The sequence below is a fragment of the Daphnia pulicaria genome, chromosome 5, assembly GCF_021234035.1.
Source record: "Daphnia pulicaria isolate SC F1-1A chromosome 5, SC_F0-13Bv2, whole genome shotgun sequence".
NCBI classification, from domain to species: domain Eukaryota; kingdom Metazoa; phylum Arthropoda; class Branchiopoda; order Diplostraca; family Daphniidae; genus Daphnia; species Daphnia pulicaria.
The window spans coordinates 4,412,876-4,434,610 of record NC_060917.1 but is presented as its reverse complement, the minus strand read 5'-3'; the positions used below and the strand labels follow the sequence as shown (position 1 = coordinate 4,434,610).

The 21,735-nt window shown below is 42.2% G+C and overlaps 2 protein-coding genes across 4 annotated transcripts; both read right to left on the bottom strand.

Moving 5' to 3' along the window:
* Positions 1 to 297: 297 nt before the first annotated feature.
* On the bottom strand, positions 298 to 15,334 carry LOC124340834 (sodium/hydrogen exchanger 2-like). 2 transcript variants are annotated; one of them, XM_046793556.1, is made up of 19 exons: positions 15,003 to 15,334; positions 10,919 to 11,502; positions 8,784 to 8,829; positions 7,594 to 7,635; positions 7,146 to 7,280; positions 6,566 to 6,647; positions 5,801 to 5,828; positions 4,502 to 4,735; positions 3,478 to 3,663; positions 3,231 to 3,312; positions 2,942 to 3,159; positions 2,611 to 2,813; positions 2,439 to 2,528; positions 2,307 to 2,372; positions 2,134 to 2,234; positions 1,560 to 2,067; positions 1,222 to 1,471; positions 805 to 1,147; positions 298 to 680 (listed from the first exon to the last, which is right to left on the bottom strand). In XM_046793556.1, exons 2-19 carry the CDS (start codon positions 11,400 to 11,402, stop codon positions 668 to 670), a joined length of 3,111 nt encoding a protein of 1,036 aa, XP_046649512.1. In that variant the 5' UTR covers positions 11,403 to 11,502; positions 15,003 to 15,334; the 3' UTR covers positions 298 to 667. The 2 variants fall into 2 exon arrangements, with proteins under 2 accessions (XP_046649512.1, XP_046649513.1); XM_046793557.1 differs by lacking the exon at positions 15,003 to 15,334 and adding an exon at positions 11,625 to 11,897.
* Positions 15,335 to 17,746: 2,412 nt separating this feature from the next.
* LOC124340903 (AFG3-like protein 2) lies at positions 17,747 to 21,689 on the bottom strand. 2 transcript variants are annotated; one of them, XM_046793686.1, is made up of 13 exons: positions 21,452 to 21,689; positions 21,088 to 21,389; positions 20,681 to 20,812; positions 20,524 to 20,617; positions 20,275 to 20,440; positions 20,062 to 20,209; positions 19,874 to 19,992; positions 19,687 to 19,808; positions 19,464 to 19,617; positions 19,280 to 19,405; positions 18,890 to 19,218; positions 18,424 to 18,819; positions 17,747 to 18,279 (listed from the first exon to the last, which is right to left on the bottom strand). In XM_046793686.1, the coding sequence occupies exons 1-13, from the start codon at positions 21,536 to 21,538 to the stop codon at positions 18,058 to 18,060; spliced, it is 2,397 nt and encodes a 798-aa protein (XP_046649642.1). In that variant the 5' UTR covers positions 21,539 to 21,689; the 3' UTR covers positions 17,747 to 18,057. The 2 variants fall into 2 exon arrangements, with proteins under 2 accessions (XP_046649642.1, XP_046649643.1); XM_046793687.1 differs by having other exon boundaries at positions 21,121 to 21,389.
* Positions 21,690 to 21,735: the final 46 nt, after the last annotated feature.

Here is a 21,735-nt window from a genome sequence, read left to right as displayed (position 1 = left end):
AGATTTCTCGTTTATCCTTCCGCTTTCTCCTCACATATTTATTGACTGAATAGTCCATCGTTTTCCGGACAAATTGAGAAACGCAGTTCCTTATTGATGGAGTGACGGCATTAAAAATAAAAACTAATCTATACAATTTTCAGAGCATCGGTAGATCGATATGGTATACGACATTTACTCGTGTTTGTGTAGGACGAAGATCATTAAATGGGCGCGGTATTGTAGATCTTTATCCGGATGCCAGCGGATGCCAGCCGTTTCAGATAAAAAAAAAGGAAAGGACATTGGATTTCCATAATTGATAAGACGACTCTTTTATTATATTTTTGAACTCATCTCATTGAATCGTTCACTCTCTAGAAAAGAATCAACAACTATGGTACAATTGAGAAAAATCAAACAACCGTGGTGAGGCATGTTCCTGGTATCGCGCCATCTCATAAAAAAATGATACAACAAAACAAACGGTATAACCAAGTTTTCGCATTATAACCAACATTCATTGTGTGCTGTGTCTCGGCTTTTCATGGTTCTTTCCACCGCCACAAAGTAGTGCAGAATAAAAATGTAAACTGTAAATGAAAAACGAATGAATTACCTCGATACAAGTATACATACTCTCACACTTGTATGTATATAGTAAATTTCTCTAATGGCGTTGTCGGTTCTAATACCTAGTCCTAGAAAATAAACGCACTTCATAAAATGGCATATCAAAGAGGAAGATTTTAGATATTTGTATCATATTATTGATTTTTCAAATCATGAAATCCATCTGGAAAGACAAAATATAGAGAGTCCTACACTCCGGTCTCCTTGCTAGCACCGAGCCGAGGCGGGCGGCTGCCGTTTGTGTGGCTGGCGTCAAGTGTGAACGCATCCTCGCCATTTTCGATGTCCTGGATGTGCAAACTGGAAGAGCTGTGCTCCCCATCGCGTTCGGCAATGACCCGCAATGGGGCAAATCCAGACGGCCTCATAGCCTCTAGTCTCGGTCGCTTGGTTGAGCCGCCGGTGATGGGTGGCCGTTCATTTTCCGTCGAATATTCGGGCGGCTGCTGTTGGACGTTGCTACTCCTTGTCGGCGATACGGATCGCCGGTTTTCCCGCCTGGCTGCCTGCGGTCGCGCAGGAGGTTCTCCATTCACTGCGTGATGGATAGCAAGAGTGAGATGAATTACAGGAAGGCCAATAATATGTTTGTTTAAATAATTTTAAGACCTGAAAAGGGGAAATAAGTTCCGCTATCGAAACTGGACGTTGGATTAGCACCGGCGGTGGCTGTTGATTTGGGAGACAACGGCGAGTCTGGACTGGACAGTGGAGAATTGAAAACGGAAGAAACAGTTTGCGGGAAGCGTGATCCGGGCTGCATGGTACCGGACACACTGGATAACCGTCGCCGTAAAGCCATTTCGAATTCCGGCAAATCGTCGTCTCCGATCAGATTGCGGTTGTGTTTCTGATAGACCTGGAACGGAATGATAAGTTTGGCGTTGATAGATTGAGTTTGGAGATAAAAGAGCAAAGAAGTTTCGTTGTGCATTCAGTGAAGTTACCCGTTTGTATTGATTGCTGCTAGTGGTGCGAAGAGCTTTGCGGAAGGCCTGAGCCGTTGCATCCGGATCGAGGTTACCGCTGTTGGTTGATTCACCGCTGTTGGGTCTCGATTGCCTTCCCTTAAAGCCCTTAATGCGCAGTTGTACGTCAGGGAACTCGGCATGCAGTGCCATCACGTTTTCGATGTTAGTCCGCGTTGGATTGTTAGCCCCCGGAGTGGAAGAACGCGTCGGAAGCATGCTGCCGGGCGGAGCGCTCTGCTGTCGCACCAAGGGAAATTTACCTTTAAAAGATTTTTTGCTTTGCGGCTGCACTTGCCCGGGCAATGGCGACAATTGGGGCAACAATGGCGAATCTTCTACATCGCCCCTAATCGGTAGAGCACTTATTGGTTCTTTGGTCGTTAGCTCCGGCTCCGGCTCGGGATCTTCCATCTTGGCTGAACTGGCAACGGGAGTGAAACCTGTGTGTTCCCCTTGCCCAGCGTACATGTTTGCCGCATGTTCCCTGTTAATAAAATTATCAAATGTACACACAATTTGCTAATGGAAAGCACCCAATTCCCGTTCTTACGACAAAGTCAATTTTTCAAACAAACGCTGTAGACTGTTCTTGTCCGTGCTGCGCGTAAAGACGGGCCTCAGGTAACGCTCGTCAATATGCTCAATTTTCTCCTGCCATCCAAAGTATAAACAAAGCAGGTTGGAAATTTAACAACAAAATTGGTAATCAAGAAAATGGTTTACCCTGAAGAAATTGTTGCCGCGGTGGTCGCAAATCTCCTCAATTCCGGCGCACAAGTGATCAAACATCTGAAAATCGGTAGATTATATTTTATGAGTCAATTGTTTTTAAATTTAAGTGGAAAAATTACATACCGTCTCGTTCATTTCATTCATTAGATATTTAACTGTCTTGCTATCTTTCTGGATGTGTAGAAGCCGGACAAATAGCTTGATGGTCCCACCCTGAATTTAGAAGCCCCAACAAAAATTTATTAACAGACCGGACGCTGATTGATGGGGATCGTGAAAAACAAAATATTTTTACTTGTATGAATACGGTGAAGAGAATAACAGCCAACGTGGTCGTGACAAACATCTGACGAGGGTGGATGACACTAGGCAAAAGCATCTCAACCAACGAGAAGCTGACAGCTCCTCGCAATCCTCCGTAAGCCATGATAAATTGCTCCCGCAAGCTGACTTGCTTGAGACGGAATCGATTGGCAATGGCAGTCAAGATAAAAACCCCTAAAAGAAAAAAGGAAGCAAGGAAGCAAGGGGGGGACATTGATCGAATCAGGCAACGTAACGCAGAACGAGATTAGTTTTAAATGCTCGAATTGATCGATCATAGAAACGAGATGATGATGATATACCCAGAAATCGGACGACGAGGCACAAGAAGAGTGTCCAAAGGACGAAGCCGGTGTGCCACTCGTGGATGTCATTGACCAGGACCATGCCCAAAAACAGGAAAATGATGGCGTCACTTGTGGAACTCAGCATTTTGATGAAGTACTTGACGGTCGTGTAGGACTTGTGCGAAACATTCGCAAAGGCGTAATGGGCTTGGACAAGGCCGCAACCAATGCAGCTTTTTTTGACAGGTGGAAAGTGGAAGTTTCATGTTCTCTCTCCAAACAGTCAATTAATGAATAAAAGTACCTGATGATTCCGGAAAAATGAAAGAGCTCTGCGCAAAGGTAGGAAAAGTAGGCCATTCCAAGGACCGCCAACGGCTCAACGACTAATCGAATCAAGCGGCAAAAAATGAGCGCAATCGCATCAATTATTTGGCGGTATGAGACCGCAGAAGATTCTTAATTTCTCACGAACACGACAGACATAGTCGGTGCGGCTCGAAAGAGACATTATTGATAAATAACCGCGCGTGAATGAGAGCAGTCAGTACCTCGAACTTCGGACGTGGTGCGAGTGATGAGCGCTGTCAGCAGTCCGCAGAGAATTCCGATGCCGAGGCCGCCCAGGCTAATGGTGAAGAATGAAACAATACCCAGGGCGTACTGTCCTCCACTGACGTTGCCTTCCATTTGGGCGAAGACGACCATCATCGAATAGAGGACGACCGTCACAGCATCTGCAATTAGCAATCAGATTACAAAATATAGTATCTCTATCTATCGGGAACGCTCTCATACTGATGAAGTCTCGTAGTCGGATCACGTGATTCTCAACCGCGTCAAAAAGGATCGATAATCGCCCTGCCACCCAACATGGTATAGGATGGGCACAGGCCGACCCCGGCATACAAGTATGTAGCAGCCAAGATCAATAAACACATACACACACACACACTGGAACTGAGGGATATGACCGAGAATATAGTCTGCATATAGCTAGCCAAATGAGGAAGAAAATTTTGGATGCATTAAGAAAAGGATATACGTACGACGAGGGACTCTCATTATGCGTTTTAGTTTTCAACAAGAAAAGGCTTTTGATAAGAACCCTTTACCCTGCTCCCAGACTCCCCACTTGGCCCCCTATTGGGGCACCTCAAAATGTGTACAATGACGTAAAGAGCTCATTGAGATGCACCTCGGCATCTTTTTCTTGAGAGTCATCAGCAGTCATTGAAAGATGATCGAGACCGGCAGCGGGAGAACAAGCTAAATAAAAGGTTATTATTATCCTTTGTTCCTTTGAGTTTTTGTTTCGCACCTCCCACACTTATTATGATGGCAGTGCAACCCCGTAACCTTTTTTGCACTCTATCGCTTGTTTAGCAAATCAATGATTTGCGGGCACTCGTCCAGAACTGGGTGTCGACAATCAAGCAAGAAACAAACAGCCGTCATGGTTTGTTATGTGTTATGCATTGGCGGAGGCAATAAGATAAAAGTACAGAGTGGGCGGGGATAAGAAAACAAAACAATTCCACGGGATATTCATAATAATAATATACACACACGTACCGTTGAGAAGGGACTCGCCAAAGACGAGGAAATAAAGATCTTTGTTGATGCCAACTTCTTGAAAGATGGCCAGAACGGCGACGGGATCAACGGCCGAAATGAGAGAGGAGAACACCAAGCAGTCCGTGGCTTGCAGCGTGTAAAACGGACCCAGCCACCACTCCACATTGTTGTCGTCGGGAATGCGGACAGTTCCGATCCAGCCAATCGTCACCAAGCCCAGCAGCGAGAATCCTTTGAATTGTTATTGTTTTTCGAGAAGATCGTTAAAAAGCGCTTAGAAACTGAATCGCTCCGCTGCTAATAAGAAGCGAAACACATGTGGATAAAGAAGGCGAACGCTTGTTATAACCTACTTCGCCAAAACGGTCTTTGTTTAAATTGGAACCCCAAATTCTTTTTTCTTTTTTAAAAGTTGGATCTATTTTTCTTGGTAACGCGCATACAAGTTATTCTGATCAAGTATTGCTTATATGTAAAGTTTTCTAAGACTGTCAAGGGGTGCGGTGAACAAGTTTTCCATTTTCCGCAGCGGCTAGACTGGACTTTTTGGAGGGTTTCTTCTTCCTGGGTTTTTTTAAAGGGTCATTCCATGTCTTTCCCGGAGGAATTTGGCCTACTAAACTATACAGTACATATGAACGCTATATACTGCTGCTGTGCACAGTTATATGAGGAACCGGGGGCGGCCGTCAACTTGCCGCCTTTTATCTCTTGCTGGCTCTCGTCCGATCGTCGGGCAAATACGAAAAAAAAAAGGAACAAACAAAAAAAGAAGAAGATTTTTCGAGAGAGAAGAACAGAGGAGGAATATAAAAAGAGAGGGACGAAACGGAAAGACAGAGTAGTATGGCTGGTGTATAGTATAAGGAGCCTTTGAATCGGCTATCTATAGCTCCTGACACGGAGAGGTTAACTCGTTTCTGTTTTTCTCGTTTTTCTGGCAAAGGGAAGCCGAAACCGTTTGGGCTTTTTTTAAAGATTCCCCCCCCCCCGCTATCGATCAGGAACAAACCAAAGACATTCGACAAGAACCAGAAGAAGAAGAAAAAAAAAAGGGAATTCGTGACTAAAAGGTCGACGTCAGTTCCAAATGCACGTCAACCGCGTGTTCAATTGATGTCTCAATCTCATTCAGCCAACTTTAACTTTTCTTTCCAATTTGCTCTTTTTTATTTGCTACGAGTCAACCCTTTCTGGTTACACACTGACTCTTATCTAATGACTGGAAAAATGAGTAGGTCGAACATCAAAAGAAACTAATAATAAGAGCTAAGATAGTCGAGACACATCACTTACCAATGAGGAAGGTGTTGAAGATGGTCCCCTGTCATCCGTCGGGAGCGGAGTTGGAGAAAATGATCAAATTTCAAAGACAAAAAGACAAAAAAAAAAAATGGAATGAGAAAAGAAAATGAAAAGTAAGAAAAGAGAAAAAGAAAGGGGGGAAATAATAACACGAAGGCAACATGGTCGTGTGTTGTATCATCAAGCTAATAGGCGCTCCGCCATCTCGTCATGTGTGAAACACGATCGCAAGAGCAGAGATATCAGTAGCGGCAAAAGCTTTGAGAATGGCGAGCTGGCCTCTGTGAACCGTTACGCCCACCAAGAGTCGATACAGAGAGACGAAGAAGAAAGACACAAGATCGAGCTGGAAGCAAATTGATCCGTCAACGATCCGCCAGCGTCTCCGGTGCCATGAATTGTGTAATTGGTTGGCACGCTTCCACCGGTGCTTTGAACTCGGCATCACACAAGCGGACCATGTACCAATGCTCCTTGCTCATTTTTGCCGCTACTGATCCCGTTATTGCGAGTCTCACCCAGCAGCCCATCACGGCTGAGACACATAATAATATACAGCACTGAATTGGCGAGATGGAGAGGCGAGGAGGAAGTAATAAACACGAGGGCTGTATGAGATGAAGGAAGAAAACTAGCTAGAAAACGGGATTGACTATGTTTTTTTTTTGTTGTTGTTGTTTCTATCCACTTTAAATCCTTTCTACTAGCACGGGATGAGTCTAAAGGAGAGACGAAAATGAAGGAACACAAACTCACAATCACCGCGTAGAAGAGGACCGTTCCAATATTGTCAGCAAAGGCTCGGTCGTACAGCGAATAGGACGACTCCAGAATGATACTATATGTATATATAAAATAGTCGAGTAGGATATGTTTGGTGCGAAAGATCAAACAGATAAGCCATAACGCTCAAAAATAAAAATAAACAGATCAAACACAAAAAGTCAAACAAATAAAAAAAGAAACTGGTAATAATGGCGACCGTTAAAAAGAAAGCGAATGAATCAATCATTCGACTGGATGGATGAGCGCAGTTCAAAGGCACGTTGCCAACTGCGATACATTATCGGGAATGATTTGATATACATTTTCTGCGCCTGCTTTCATTTCTTTGGGGCGGACGACAACTCCTTCCTTTTTCTTTTTTGCTATTGACTGCTGCTGCTGCTTGCAATTTGGTTGCAGCTGTCTGCACTTTGGCCCGATTGATTTGCGCCCAGGAAAAGTCTTCCGCGCGTCATTAACTCATTTGACACGGCACGGTCATCCACGGAAATATTGAACTAGTACCATTTAAGAACTACGTATAAGCCTATGGATGAAAAAATAAACTCACGGTGGAAGAAGAATCAAGAAGAAGAGTTCCGGCGTGAACGTCGGGAACCGAAAACTGTCGTCGCGGTCCGGATGGGTGCAACCTGGAATGCGAGTGGCGCCCCTCACTCCTTCGCATAATCCAACTCCGGCAGCACTGCGTCGTTTTCAATCATTTATTCATATATGGTATTATATGTGTGTGCAGTATTAGGCCGTTTGTTGATGTTTGGATTGCAGATATATACGGGAGAGCGCCAGTCCGGATGGAAACAGGATCAGCAACAGAATCGCAACGAGAATAAAAAAAAGAGAAAAAAGAGAGAGACAAATGAGATGAATGGGATGAAAAGCCGTTACGCAGCAGTAGCTCGACAGAAAGGAAAAAAAAAGCTGGTCTTCCTAAAGAAGACAAGGCCAATGTACGAGTATATAAAAAGAGAAAGAATAGAGCGGAGGATGTGACTTACTATAGAATTCCGCCGACAGCTGTCCCGAGCAGAATCAGCAAGCTATTTGGACGAGTGTGTATAGAATATCCCGCGTTACATGCAAGTACATACAAACATTTTTATATCCAGTTGTAGAAGCCGAAAAGAAACGGAACTGCTGAAAAAGGAACATGTAATAATGGAACGCAACAGAACGGAAGGAGGAAAAAAAGGACATCAGAGAGAGAGTATGACCCGAGTAGAAATGTACCAAAAATATAAAATAAAAGGGAAAGTCAGCCGTAGAGCTAGCAGAGGGTCAATGAAGTCGTATTGCTGAACTGAGTGAAAGAGACAAGCAGAAAACGACGGACTGCCGCCACAATAACAAACGCTTGTACGTACGTAGTGGGGGCCACTGTTGACAAGAGCATATTATTTAAAATTACATTTCGGATCGGTTCGGATTTCTGCCCACTGCTGTGGGATAAGCCGGTTGCCACAGCCCACGTATAAATCCGATATCTCTGCTTACAGCTCATCAATTTTTTAAAAACATCAACTTTCAGGTCCTCTACAAAATGCAATCACGATCGACGTGATGGGACAGTTTCTAATTTACCGCCCATCTCTGAAATGAAAAGGGTTGAATAAAATGTATCAAATCAAAAAGCTACGTGATGTTCTCTTTTTTTATTTCTATTTTTTGGGGGAATCTGGCAATATAGTTTGTTTCTGAAGTGCCAATTCCTTCCTGGAACTGTGCAACTCTTAAAAGAACGGATGTGGAAGACGTAAAACTCGATAGGATAGTAGGATCGATTTTCTCGACTTGGGAAATTTTTTTTTTTAGCTTTCTGAACATACTATTAAAGGACGCAAAGTCGATAGAGATAGTAAAACGTAAAATACATTTAGTTATACAAGGGAATTGAGACTGAGACTGCACAAGGGAGCCAGCGCCAGCTATATTGTTAATCTCTGTGTGAAACGACAACATAGGAACGATCGATAATCTAATAGTAAGTTTTGAGCATCATCAGGACACACTGCGGTCTATGCAACCCGCCTTTCATCCGTTATGCATCGAGTTTCCACGGAGCCAGTGACTGCGGAACCCCCTCCCGTGAGTTCAAACTGGTTGTCATCGTCCACTCAAATGTATTTATAGAAAAGAAAAATAAGAAAGCCAAGACCAGAATTGGTCCCACGCACATATCCTTACTCACCATGACTCAGGGATTCTTGATGAGATGACGTGCGCGTGATGAAAGGCTGTAGGCAAATGGTAATGAACGAGCGGCGTGACGAACGGCGGCGAGATTGCGGAAACCATGCAACGAAATAGAAAAACAAAAAAGACATTTCACAAAAGTTTCCAACAGCTTGAAAAAAACATTCGTTTCGCATTGTCTCTAAAACCAAAATTGTGTGAAACGGTAGTTTAAAAAATCATTAACACCCAACATAACGAACAATTTTTCATAGACATTTAAGCAAGAACTGTGTGGTGAAGCATAAGAGCGAGTTAATAACTCTCCTCGCGAGTTCGTGTTCTATTTGTGATGGAAAAAAAAATCTTAATTTCTTTTTTCCTGCTCTCGCTCTTTCTTCGTAGCAATTAACGAAAGTGTTGCCTCGCCGGATTAGCGGGTTTCTCACGGTAATCCGTATTTATGCCAACCACGTCTTATTTCAAAAGTCTCATTTGTTATCTTTGGGGGAATGTTTACTTATAGCAGCTGCCACCGAAGGTTATAAAAGAAAATTTAAAAAAAAGTTTCACTTCATTTCTATTCCAAAGCACGAATAGGCCGGTGATTAAATTTTATTCCCTGTTTATTAAAAATAATAAAATAAACTGACGTCAAATTGAGTTCCGATGGACGTAGGATATATATAATTCGACGTCAGTATTAATTTCCATAATAGCCATTCATTCTCTAACAAAAGGTACGTGCTGCCGGCGTGACGGCAGGTCCCTCTTGATCATAAAATTTTCTAGCTGCACTTTCCTTTTAGAGATTAAAGTTAAATGCTTGAATTTGAAAATCATCCATCAAACTACACATTGTGAAACATAGGTGGTTTGTTGGCAAATCATTCCATTGTTGTTGTTTTAAGGGAACTCATTACAACAATGATACATTTGCAAGTAAACTGTCGAAACTACAATTATAATACTGCAATTATACTGCAGCATGAAACATTTTCAGAAAACTTGCTCAAGAAAACATGAACTTTTATGATTACCATGTTTTCTATGTCAACAAGATTATTTCCACAAAAACATGTGATTTTTCTGCAGGAACAATACTGGAATGATTTGCTTACAAACAGCTTGTGTTGGTTTCACAACTAAGTAAATTATTAAATGATTTTCAAATTCAAAAAATGTTTTTACTTTAATCTCTAGAAGTAAGGAACAAATTGGAAATTTTTTGTTTACTAAGAGATTTTCACAAATCAACACAATTGATTTTCAGATTACCATTAAACAATAGTTAATCAACACACTTAATCATTTCAAATTGAATTTTACCTTTAGCTTAATTTTTGGCTCCTTCCTATCTTAAAAACTTTAAAACAAAACAAAAGCAGACGACACTTCTCTTTGAGAAATGATAAAAATCGACCTCCACCCCCCTTAAATCCAACCCTCTTGGAAGCCAAGAGGGAATAACTTACCAAATTAAAATAAAGTTTAACACGTTTACCAACCAAATTAAAATTCAACACGTTTTCTGAACCTATCTTTGTAGGATCTTGAACGGAAGTGTAGAAGAAAACGCTTATCACCAACTACAGTGAAATCGAGTGCGATTTACATGTTTAAAGAAATGCGGGTAAAAATCAATTATTGATATTAGGAACCCAGTAACCTTTTTAAATTGAAGCAATTTAAGCAAGTTTTCTATCATAAACTCTTGAATTAATTAATCTTGATATGGACGAAAAATTTTGAAAATCCTCAAGATGATCAAAGTGCTTAAATTGTAAACATAATATGGTGGCTGTTGTATAGTAGTCGGTGGCAGAGTATTTAATTAGAACTTCAAACATACGCAGGAATAATTTGACCCAGCTAAAGTAAACACGAAATTGAATATAAAATTTTCTCTTGTTTGTTGTTATTCGGCCCACAATGAAAAGCCATGAATGAGAGCGAATGATCTGTTCGGTCGAAAAATGTCTTTCATCTATCTTCCTCTTTCTATACAGTCAAAGGCAAATAACATCTCATCTATTTTTCAACGTATAAATGCGAAACGGGACACATTCAAAAACGCCCTCGCATACAGCATATATAGATGGCCGGTCGTAAAGAAGTCATACGTACTTATATAGGGATATGATTAATTACCCACTTTGGCCAAACCGGCCACGATGATAAAAGTGGTGAACGTGATGTAAATTCCGATTTCGTCCCATCGCCAACTGGCCACATGAATTCCATTATGTTCACCTCCGTGATTTTCTTCTTCGTGAACCGAACTGTTTTCTGGGTCCAGCTGCGGCTGGGATAAATCATCTTTTCCCAGCATGACTGGATGATGGTTGGTTTCGTCTTCTCCGTTGGCTACTTCCTTCCACCGCCTGGATCGGCTACTTCTCTCTGCTTTGTGGCGGAGCTCTGATTGCCTATGTTGCTTATGTAACCAGTGCCAAAAGTGCCGTTCACTTTGCCGGATGCTGGTGCTTTCTGGATGGTCCAAGACGGGCACCTGCTCTAGGTTGCCATTAGCGTACGACTGCCGATCCAACGGGTTTGTCGGTGGTCCTCCCGCCGACGTCAACGTAACGTGTAACAACAAAAGGAGAAACAGAATCCCCATGGTAACCGGCATCGAAAACTCGGAGCTCCACTTCTCAAAACCCGCTCACAAATGAGAGATAGACTCGTTGGTAGAAATGTTGATTTGGCTTGTAAAAGTCGATCTCATCGTCCTGTAACGAAAACGAGGAAAGAGAAAACGAGAAATCGTGAATCAGTTGCCATAATAACCGAATTTCATATACTACTACAACAATAAAAGACAAATGATCTTATGAATAAAATGTTTTGTGACCTTTCGAAAGCTCTCGGGGATAAATTATTCAGTGAACGCGAACTAATACAATTCTGTTGGCACAGGAAAGTGCAGTGGAGTGGAATAGTCTAGATTCTGTACACAGCAGAAGTACGCACACATAACAAAATATCCCGCAAAGTTTTGGCGGAATGTTCTCCTTTGGCTGTGCCTTTATTAGACTGCGGAATATGCGGTTTTGGTTTCAAATGCTTTCCCTTTCCGGTATGAGGTGTGACGCCAAAGCGACGGGCCCAGACGACTAAAACTTTGCACTCGGTTGAGAAAATGTCTTAACGGAGCGCAACGCTCATATCTCGCAGAATCTACGAACAAATATTAAAACCATGTCAAAAGTGGGTCGAACATCCAAAGTATGCTGAGATTATACTTCAATACATAGGTTAACGGAAGTTTGGAGTCATGGATTCAATGTCTATTTTGTGGCTGATAAATTGTAATTGCTGCGCATATAAACAACCATTGGAGATAAGAATGGAACGTGGACCCAAACAAGAGGATTAGCTACGTAATAGTGTTGGCGTAGCAATATCGCCAACCAAGGTGATGTGATAATTAGGAAACAACGGAACTCAACAGCTGATAAGAACACCGCTGCATATTCGTCACATAAACAATTAGGGAATACAAATTAACGATGTGGCGGCCGGCACTTGAAACAAAATTGATGTTTAACAGTAGTATGTCCACCTCCATGCTCACTTTGTCGTTCAGTCACGGTGACAAAAGAATACGTAACCATTAAATCCAATATTTCTTTTATTGCGTGTGTGTCCTTTTAGATCAATATCCGAATCAATATCGTGTCTGCCACCCGTATACAGTTTCATTCATCGTTCAACTCGACAGGACAGGAGACAGATGAACACGACTACTAGTTCTCGCGGGTTGGGTTTACAACTACCTCATAAACTTCCGGCCGTACCTTTTTGGAAATTTATTGCCCCATATTCGAGCGAGGTGAATAGAGGTGTTCCAGTAATTGTTATGCTGCCGTGTGAGTGAGTGTATGGAGAACAGACAGCAACGTGTTATTACTAGCAAGAAGAACGTCGTATACATACGTGATCCATCACGCGATAAACGTAATCACGCAACGGACGAACCCAAACCATAGCACTCTAGCGTAATTAGCTTGTCGCTGCATTCATTGCATAACCCGAATGCTTGAAAATATTCCGCTCATTTTCTGGCTTAGATTGTGAGACACATTCTTCAACATATTATTATATATCCTAGCTCTTTCTAAATCTTTTAATTCCGTGAACAATAGTCATTGGAGGAGGTCGTCTTATAGCCGACCCTACACACATATCCAATCTTGCTGTAAATAGAGCAGTATCACCACCCTTTTTTCAAATTATTATAATTAAAGACGCTCCACGCCGAGAGAAAACAAAAACAGTCACGAACCGTACATATTATTCCGGGCGTACCGACCCATTCAATCATCTGCTTCTCTCTCTCAATGTTGCGCATTTTTGCATTCAACCAAGTGATAAAGATAGACGGCCTTAGTTCGACTGCACAAAACCGATGATTTCTTTAGCTCTTCTCTAAAGGTCACCTTCCACTTCGGCATGTGACTGTGCTGTCTTCCATTTGGCCGACTACTAGTTTCTTGTTTGCTGTATCTTTTGGTTTTATTTCAAATGTTGCGCCTTTTTTATTTCGGTTCTTTCGTGAGGAGCTTTGGCTATTTTTGAAAGGGGCCAATAATAGCGAGAGACACACAGAATGTTGGTTTTTTGTCCTTCGGACGTCGCGACATAGTAATAGAAGTTGAGATATACCACCGGCGACGTTATGGGGACGGAGACCATATTGTCCTCGACACCATTGCCATAATCCAATCCCGAACGACGACGTATCGTTCCACCTTTCATTTCCCGCCCAGTTGTTGTATATTTTTTGTCGGGAAAACCCCGGACACCTTGATTTAGCTTTCATCTTTTCACTCTTTGACCGTTCCCTATGTACACCAACCAGGAAAAAAGTTAATTTTGGGCTTCCGATCATGAGCCAACTGCCAATCAGATTCTTTAAACTATTCACTTTTGCTGACAACACTTTTTTACTTCGCTATCCTATGCGTAATGGAAGAGACGACTCTAAGGAGGGAAAAAAAGTAAACGAAATTGTTGGTAACCATACAAAAGATTTCAATGGTTTCTGGATCTTAATTATGAGCAACGGAAGAGATGACTCTATAAGGAGGAAAAAAAGTAAATGGATCACCATACAAAAGGTTTCAATGATGATTTGTGGAATTGGCCGATGGAAACTGGAAAGAACCTGCGCAATTACTCAACTGAAACGGGAAGCAAGAAAACGAAAGATTCCGTAAAGCATGTCAAGCCAATGGTTGGCTGGCAGGGCACGTTCCCTTCCGAGCGCTTTATTATTTAGCGGAGAGAATGAAAAGGAGTATATATTGCGATACTAGTTTTATCGCTTCAGCAACCGCATTTCATCTATACGTAATACACCACCGAATCGGACTTCCTTTTTCTTTCATCCCAGTCCAGGATTTCATTCCTGGGGGGGTTAAAATAAAAGTTTGGTGTGGTCCAAAAAAAGATAGCGTCGCGATATGGCCGTTGTATAGTAGTAGAGCGTATAAAGAACACAATAAGTTGTCAAGTTCTATCCGCTCTGGGTTGTACATTGAGCGACGATATGCGAAAAGAAAAGAAGAAGAAAAAAAAAGCTCTTTCTCTCCAAATGTTGAAATTGAAAGCTCGGCGGTAAACAATGGAAATCTTGAAGAAAAGCGTGAACAACACATCCTTTCCGGGGATTTGCTTGTACTTGTATCTCGGTAGTGTTCAAATAGTAAACGAAGAGGATCGGCTTTCGGGCTGCTGTTTGAGACGCTCACTTGAATCCTTCTCGCTATCACTGCGCACCCAAGGGGGGAGGATGTCAATTGTCATGGCGAATAAAGATTTTACGTCCAGCAATTCTCGGCCCTTCACAGTCCGCTCCCATTCTTTCATCTCTCGTCTGGCGATTTTTGCCATTGCTGATGTGATCATGCGGCGTGATGAATTTTTAGACTTGTAAGCTTGGGCAAATATATTCCTTCCGTCTCTATTCGGTACTCTGAGTTATTCGGGCGAGTCTCTGCTTTAGTGCCGCATCGATTCCTTCCGACAATCTCGCCCTTTTCAAAAATTTCGCCATTATTTCCCTTAGATGCAGATTTTTTTCTCCAAAATTGTGTGAGTGGGTGGACGCTGTCACTCATCATATAGCTCCGTCGTATAGTCACCGCTCACAATGGGCCCTCCTTTTATATCGCAGCGCATATAGCGGCATCCAATTTACAGCCGGATTTGAATAAGAATTGCTTACCAAGATTTCGCCGTCGTTTTCTCTTTTTTCTTCTTCTTCCGATTCCTATCAACTAACACGACCCCAACGCGATTTCGGGAAGGCAACAATAAAGAAAGACAGTTATTTCCAAGATTTCGCACGTTTTCCCGGTTAGAACGACACGTCGGCGGCACTTTGGAACACTCACGTGCATACCGTTTGCACCAAAGCAAACACACTCGGGTAACTAAACGAACGGAAAATGTGATACGGGGAGGGGGGGGGGGAGAATGAAATCAGTCGTCCTCCACGGACGGTAGCACCACACCGACTGTCATTCCTTCTCCGAGTGACTTGAGAGCAGTTGAACTTGCGGCAAGTATTTCCCGCCCCCCAATCCCATCGAAAAGAAGAGGTCTGTAGTGGTGGTGGTGGAGAGCGTCTGCGCCCGCGCGTGATATCTTCGTGTGGCACACTCGAGATTGACGGGCGGGTCAGACCGAGGGAGAGAGTGAAATATGGTGAAACAAGGGAGAGAAAGAAAAAGAAGAAAATAATTTGAAGCCTCAAAGAGAGAGAAAGAGTGGGGTCCGGTACCCGCCCTTTCACGGTTGTGCTAATGATCCCCAAAATCGTGCCAGAAAAAGGAATTAATTCAAGTGTATCATATCGTTCATCACTCTGAATCGTTCCATTCGTTTTGTACGGCTGACTGTATATTTCCGATATCTTTTTGGCCGATTCTTCTGCCTACGTGCAGCTTTCACCTTTCAAGTGAAGGTCATCTCCTTTAAATGAATTATACAGCAATGAATAAGCGAAACAACGGGTTGATGAAAAGGTATAGACGTAATGGGATTAACACTGTACGCATATGGCCCCAATAGTCAAAGAGTCCAGATTTATTTCCTATCAAAGCCAAGTTCTTTATAAGCTTTTGATATAAAGACAAAAAAGAAATCCAATGACGCGTGCCAACTCCTTGGCATCACATCAATTTTTTTTTTTTACAAGCGCAAGATTCTTTTTCTATGCATCTTCTATTTTGGACGACGCTTATATTGTTTTGCTTTTCAATATTTTTGCGCCTCTACCATCACAAGACATTTTCTATTTTAAGGAAACGCTTCAACTGTTTTCACTAAAAAAACCTTGTCCGTGGTTTTTGTTTTTTTAATAGAACGGCCGAACTGCGTATTTTGCCCCCGTGTATAATCACGGCGGATGGAGGGCATCATCTCTTCTTATCCATTCCTGACAAAAAAAAGCAAACATTATAAGACCCCTCCCCCCCCCCCCCCCCCCTAAAAATAAAATAAAGAGACAACAACAAAAATACGGAAACATATGGCGATGAAGGATTGTGAGCAAACTGTCATGTTTGATCGATACGACAGGGGCATAGACAATTTTGAAAACCGCGCGCCGGTTCAAAAATGCATTTCGCGTTTTCGTTGGCGCTATACAGTCGAGTCGAGTCGAGCCAAGCGACGAAATACATAGATTTTCTCCGTGCTCACGCAAAGTTGTTGAAAGTTGTGACGGCAGGAGACCTAGGAGACACCAGCTGGTCCTTTTTGCATATACAACAGCGAGCGACATAGTCACACACTCGGAACCACACACACACACATGACCTCATTGCCTCTGCTTCGCATCGGCCTCATTATTAGCATACTAGAGAGCACGGAAATACTCTCGCTCGGTGGGAACCTGACATCCCACTCTACTGCCCCCTATATGCTGAAGTTGCCTGAGTGGGCGTCGTAATCCTTCCTCTTATAATCTAGCGATTGATTGCCAACTATTTCTCTTTTGTGTGGCCATATTTTTTTCCCCAAAAGTTTCAGCATTGTAATGCATTTTTCGGTGAGCCAGCTTGCAAGATGGGCTGAAGCGGAAAATCGTCGTCAATCTCCTGTCTCTGAACGAAAAAAATAAAAAATAAAACATCTATTGGAAAAGATAGGAAAGTATAAAGAAAAGTGGAGAGATTCATTAATGAGGATTTTTCATTTCTGCAGTCTGGGAGGGAGAGAGAGAGAGAGAGAGCCGGACGACTGAACCCCTTTTCCGGCTCCCTGGTCACGTTTCTGTTTCCTTTGCATTTCCAATCCGGATGCCGCCGACGCCGCATGACAAACGTCGCATAGTCAATTCAACCAAAATGGCGAAGGTTGATTCTGTGCGTCATAAATAATGGGGGGAATACTTTCAAAGTCGATCGGTGGCTAGCATACATTATTTGCGGGTTGCCACTTATTTATAGGACTTGGGAGAGATACACGCCAACGGTGGGTGAAACGGCCAGACGGCAATCGGGAAGCGGGAGGGGGGGTATTGTAAGTTTAATCTCGTCTTCTAATTGGATTCTTTTCGCCTATTCTGACATTCTCTGAACTGATCTCCTTCAATATAGGATTTCCATTGGTTTCGTTGCCTAATAACGTCGTTTTCATCTCATCTCTTTGAATCAGTTGGAAGTTTCGCCGATTATAAAACCGGCACTTGGTCAAGATTCAGTCGCTGTAATAAATTTCAAATTGCGTGATAGCGACGTGCTCTTAAAGTGAAGCCGCTTGGGGAAACATCAAACAGGATTTCGTACTGTTTCCATGTCGCAATAACGTGTCACGAAAGCAAAGTTTAACCCGTTAAAACTAATGGCTCCACGGCAGTTTTGGCACGACGTACGCCTTTTACGACTGGAACAACCGTCGTTCAAGTGAACAATCAAATAACAGCACTGAAATTTAAAGTACTAAATAAATAAAATATGTATGTAAATTTTGGTTTCTAAAGTATGAAACTTATCTAAGATTCTCTTTTTATTGTCGATTGATTTGTTTCCTGTACAAAATTCCATTGTGGACCTAAAAGGATCTAATAATGCAACAAACGACAATGAAAGAAATTCCCGAAAAACTAGAGAAGCTCCAGCAAAGTAGCAAGAAATGAAACTTTGACTGGCCCGCTGAAAGGAAGTTCCGATGGGAGAGCATTCAACGTCGATGTCGGCACGCAGATACGTAGCTCAGGCCAAAAGGCAACAACAGAAATGGTGCAGCGTTGTTGCCGGGCCAGATTTTGCTGTTTATGATGACGATTTCTTATCGGTGTCCTTCTTCTCCGGCTCCGTCTCCTTCTTTTTGTTCCATCCTTTCAAACCTTCTGGAAGGGACGTGTCTTCGTCCAGCGAGCCGGTTCCCTCAACAAACTGCTCGTACGTGGATTTTTCGGGGAAGGGTCGTGGGCCGAGTAATTCAATCATGTCATCTCTATTGAGAATTTCTTGTTTCAACAGACGCTCGGCAACCTACGTGTCAGCAGAAGAGTTCATCAAGACAAAAGACAACAGACAAATAAGTTAGAAAGGGACAATAGAAGAAGAAAAACAAGCGGCTAGCGAACAAACAAGTATAACGAGATCCTGCTGAGCTAATCAAAACAGGGGTATTACCTTCAAGACTTTCTCCTTGTGTAGGGTCAAGAGTTCGTGGGTGCTCTTGTAGGCCGTGCCAATCAAAACGCGAACTTCGCTATCAATCAACTGTGCGGTCTCTTCGGAATAAGGTTTCTCCAACACTTGCTCTCCTGGTTGCGGCATGTCAAAGCTGACGTTGCCCACCTTTTCATTCATGCCGTAGTGAACGACTTGAGCGTAGGCGCTCTGTGTGACTTTCTTCAAATCATCCTGAGCGCCGGTTGTGATGCGACCGAAGAAGATCTGCTCCGACACTCGACCACCCAGTGTCATGCACATCCGGTCAAAGAGCTGCTCCGCCGTGTACAAATATTGCTCTTTTGGCAAATACTGTGCGTAACCCAAACCTTTGCCACGGGGGATGATAGAAACCTAGACCGGATGCGAAAAAGGATTTTATCGATACTTGTCATTGATACACATACGAGTGATTTGATAATACCTTCAAAAGTGGATCGGCGTGTTCGAGGAACCATCCAGCTACAGCGTGACCAGCCTCGTGATAGGCGACCGTTTTCTTTTCTTCCGGCTGAAGAACGTTGCTCTTCTTTTCCATGCCGGCAACAACACGCTCGATAGCTTGCTCAAAGTGCTTGAGTTCAATAGACTCGTTTAGATCGCGGGCGGCTATCAAAGCGGCTTCATTGCAGACGTTGGCGATATCCGCACCTGTGAATCCCGGAGTCAAAGCTGCCATCTTGCGAGCCAGATCGTCTTTGTTGAGGTTGCTCTTCAGGGTGGCCAAATGGACTTTGAAAATAGAGGCACGACCTAACATGACCAAAACATCAGTACTGTGCACTTACAATGCGTTAATTCAATGATGAAATACCCTTAATGTCTGGAGCAGGAACATAAATTTGACGATCGAATCTCCCAGGACGCAACAAAGCATTATCCAAGATGTCCAATCTGTTGGTGGCGGCCAAAACGACGACGTTAGTTGTCGTGTTGAAACCTATTCAATTTTCATGATATTTAACTATCCATACATACACATTTAAAATTTTATGTACCATCCATCTCAACCAGCAGTTGGTTAAGCGTATTTTCTTGCTCTGAATGGCCACCAAAGTTACGGCCTCCTCTTTTACGACCAACCGCGTCGATTTCGTCAATGAAAAGAATGCAAGGAGCATGTTTACGGGCCATGGCGAACATATCTCGAACCTGTTAAACAAATTGTTAACAATTTACAAATACAGGGAATGTTTCGAGTGAATTAAAAGACAATCTTACTCGAGATGGTCCAACACCAACAAACATTTCTAAAAATTCAGATCCCGACACGGTAATGAATGGAACATTGGCCTCGCCTGCCGTAGCTTTTGCCAGGAGAGTTTTACCAGTTCCAGGTGGCCCTAAAAAGGCAATGGATATAAGCTACTTCTGACAGAAAAGATGATGTGAAGTGCGAAGGAAGTACCAGTAAGAATTGCGCCTTTTGGAATCTTAGCTCCTAGATCCATATACTGCTGGGGATTTTTCAAAAAGTTGACGAATTCCATGATTTCAATTTTAGCTTCTTCACAGCCAGCAACATCCCTGGAATAAACATAAATATCATATTTGATATCTTTTAAAGATATCAATAGAGCGTTATTGGTTCATTACTTGAATTGAACTTTGATATCGGTAGGATTAATCAGCTTGGCAGTGGATTCCATTACACCTCCAAACAAGCCACCACCGCGGCCCTTGCCACGACCGGCAGCTCCACCCATCATTTCACTTGAACGTTTTAGCATGAAGATCAAAAAACCTTTTCAAAAAGTAAAACAATTATAATCCACATTGTTGGTTGTTTTCCAATTGTTTAAAATTTACCTATAATGAGCAAAGTCGGAATCAAATCCTTCACAGTGCTACCATCCATTTCAGTCTTGTATACAACTGGCACAAAATTTTGGGATTCTACGTTCAATTCAATTTGGGCATTCTCCAAATTCCTTTCAAATGAATCTACACTTCCTATGTTAAACCATAGAGAGCTCTGCGACGAATATTAATTTTTAAACAGCAGAATATTGATTTACCACACTGTTATGTAAAAATTATGTAACACGTTAACGTTACCCCATCGGATGTGTTACTTCCAGCAGGTAGTCGAACTCGAACCCACTTTTTGTTAACGACTTCTAATTTCTCGACCATTCCTTTAGCAAGATAGCTATAAAGAAGAAAAGATAAAATCAATGATTGTAGAAATTTGAAAAACAAAGAAAACACATACTTATTGATAAATTCTTTCCACGTTATTTCTCTGTTATTCAATTCGAGGTAAGTGAGGGCACCCAAAACACAAACAGTGCCGATGGCAGCGTAAATCATGTATTTTTCTTTGCCTCCTTCGCCACGGCCGTCTCTAAAAGGAAATAATAATGCAAATTATTGATGTTTTTGTGGGGTGCACGTAAAATATTCAAAAAGGGAAAGCCACATAACAAGGTTTGCTTGAAAAATAAAGGAATACAAAATGTTAAATTCTGTATAAATGAACTCAAACATCAAAGCTATTCTAAAACATTCTAGGCTATCCCAATTTGGTTAGAAAAGTGAATACCATACCACTAATTCACATAAAGCATACACATGGTGGAACACACACAACATTAAGTGAATAATGGATGGTATATTTACTTTCCCCCTGAAGATCCAAATTTAAACTCGTACTTCATAGAAAATGGTTTTCCAGACGGAGGCCCTGTGCCAAATGGACCACTTTTGGGTGTTTCTTTAGGTGTTTCTTTTGGAGCTGCATCCTTTGGTACTTCTTTGGGAGCTTCTTTTGATGCATTTTTTGCCGTATTTCCTGGCTTAAAATATTTTTCAAATCCTTTAGGGGGTTTTTCAGAAAAATGAAGACGCCACTGTTGTAGAATGGTCCGTATCTTGCTGTGAGATGGTGAGTTTCCATTCAAAAGATGAAGATTCCGTTCAATCTAAGATGCAAAATGTAAATGATTACGTCAGCTTGGACTGTGACTAGTGAAAATATACGTACAATCGTCCGGCTTAGTTGTCGTCTGGTGAAACTATTTTGCACCAACAATTCTAAATTTCGAAAAGCACTTGCTTGGCGATAAGCCATTTTATCGCCAAAAGAATGTTCCTAATATTTCACCTTCAATTACGATTTTATTAACTATTACTTAAAGTCAAACTTATCGTTAAGATCAAATGCTCCTCCAAGTAGCACATGAATTCGAGGAGACGATTTCAAGCAGACGAACACTTACGTAAACTGAGTATTATTATGCGATTTTAGATTCAGACATGCGCGGAATT

Bases quoted from the DNA above. Each gene is read 5' to 3' on its own strand.
- LOC124340834 (XM_046793556.1), bottom strand. From the start codon at position 11,402: ATGCCGGTTACCATGGGGATTCTGTTTCTCCTTTTGTTGTTACACGTT. The intron at 3,313-3,477 runs GTACTGACTGCT...TGATTCGATTAG, and splicing joins CACCACGTCCGAAGTTCGAG to TCGTTGAGCCGTTGGCGGTC. The intron at 2,529-2,610 runs GTAAAAATATTT...TTCTAAATTCAG, and splicing joins TCTTCACCGTATTCATACAA to GGTGGGACCATCAAGCTATT.
- LOC124340903 (XM_046793686.1), bottom strand. From the start codon at position 21,538: ATGGCTTATCGCCAAGCAAGTGCTTTTCGAAATTTAGAATTGTTGGTG. The intron at 20,813-21,087 runs GTAAATATACCA...ATTTCCTTTTAG, and splicing joins TTTGGATCTTCAGGGGGAAA to AGACGGCCGTGGCGAAGGAG. The intron at 18,820-18,889 runs GTATTATCAAAT...CATCCGGTCTAG, and splicing joins ACGCCGATCCACTTTTGAAG to GTTTCTATCATCCCCCGTGG.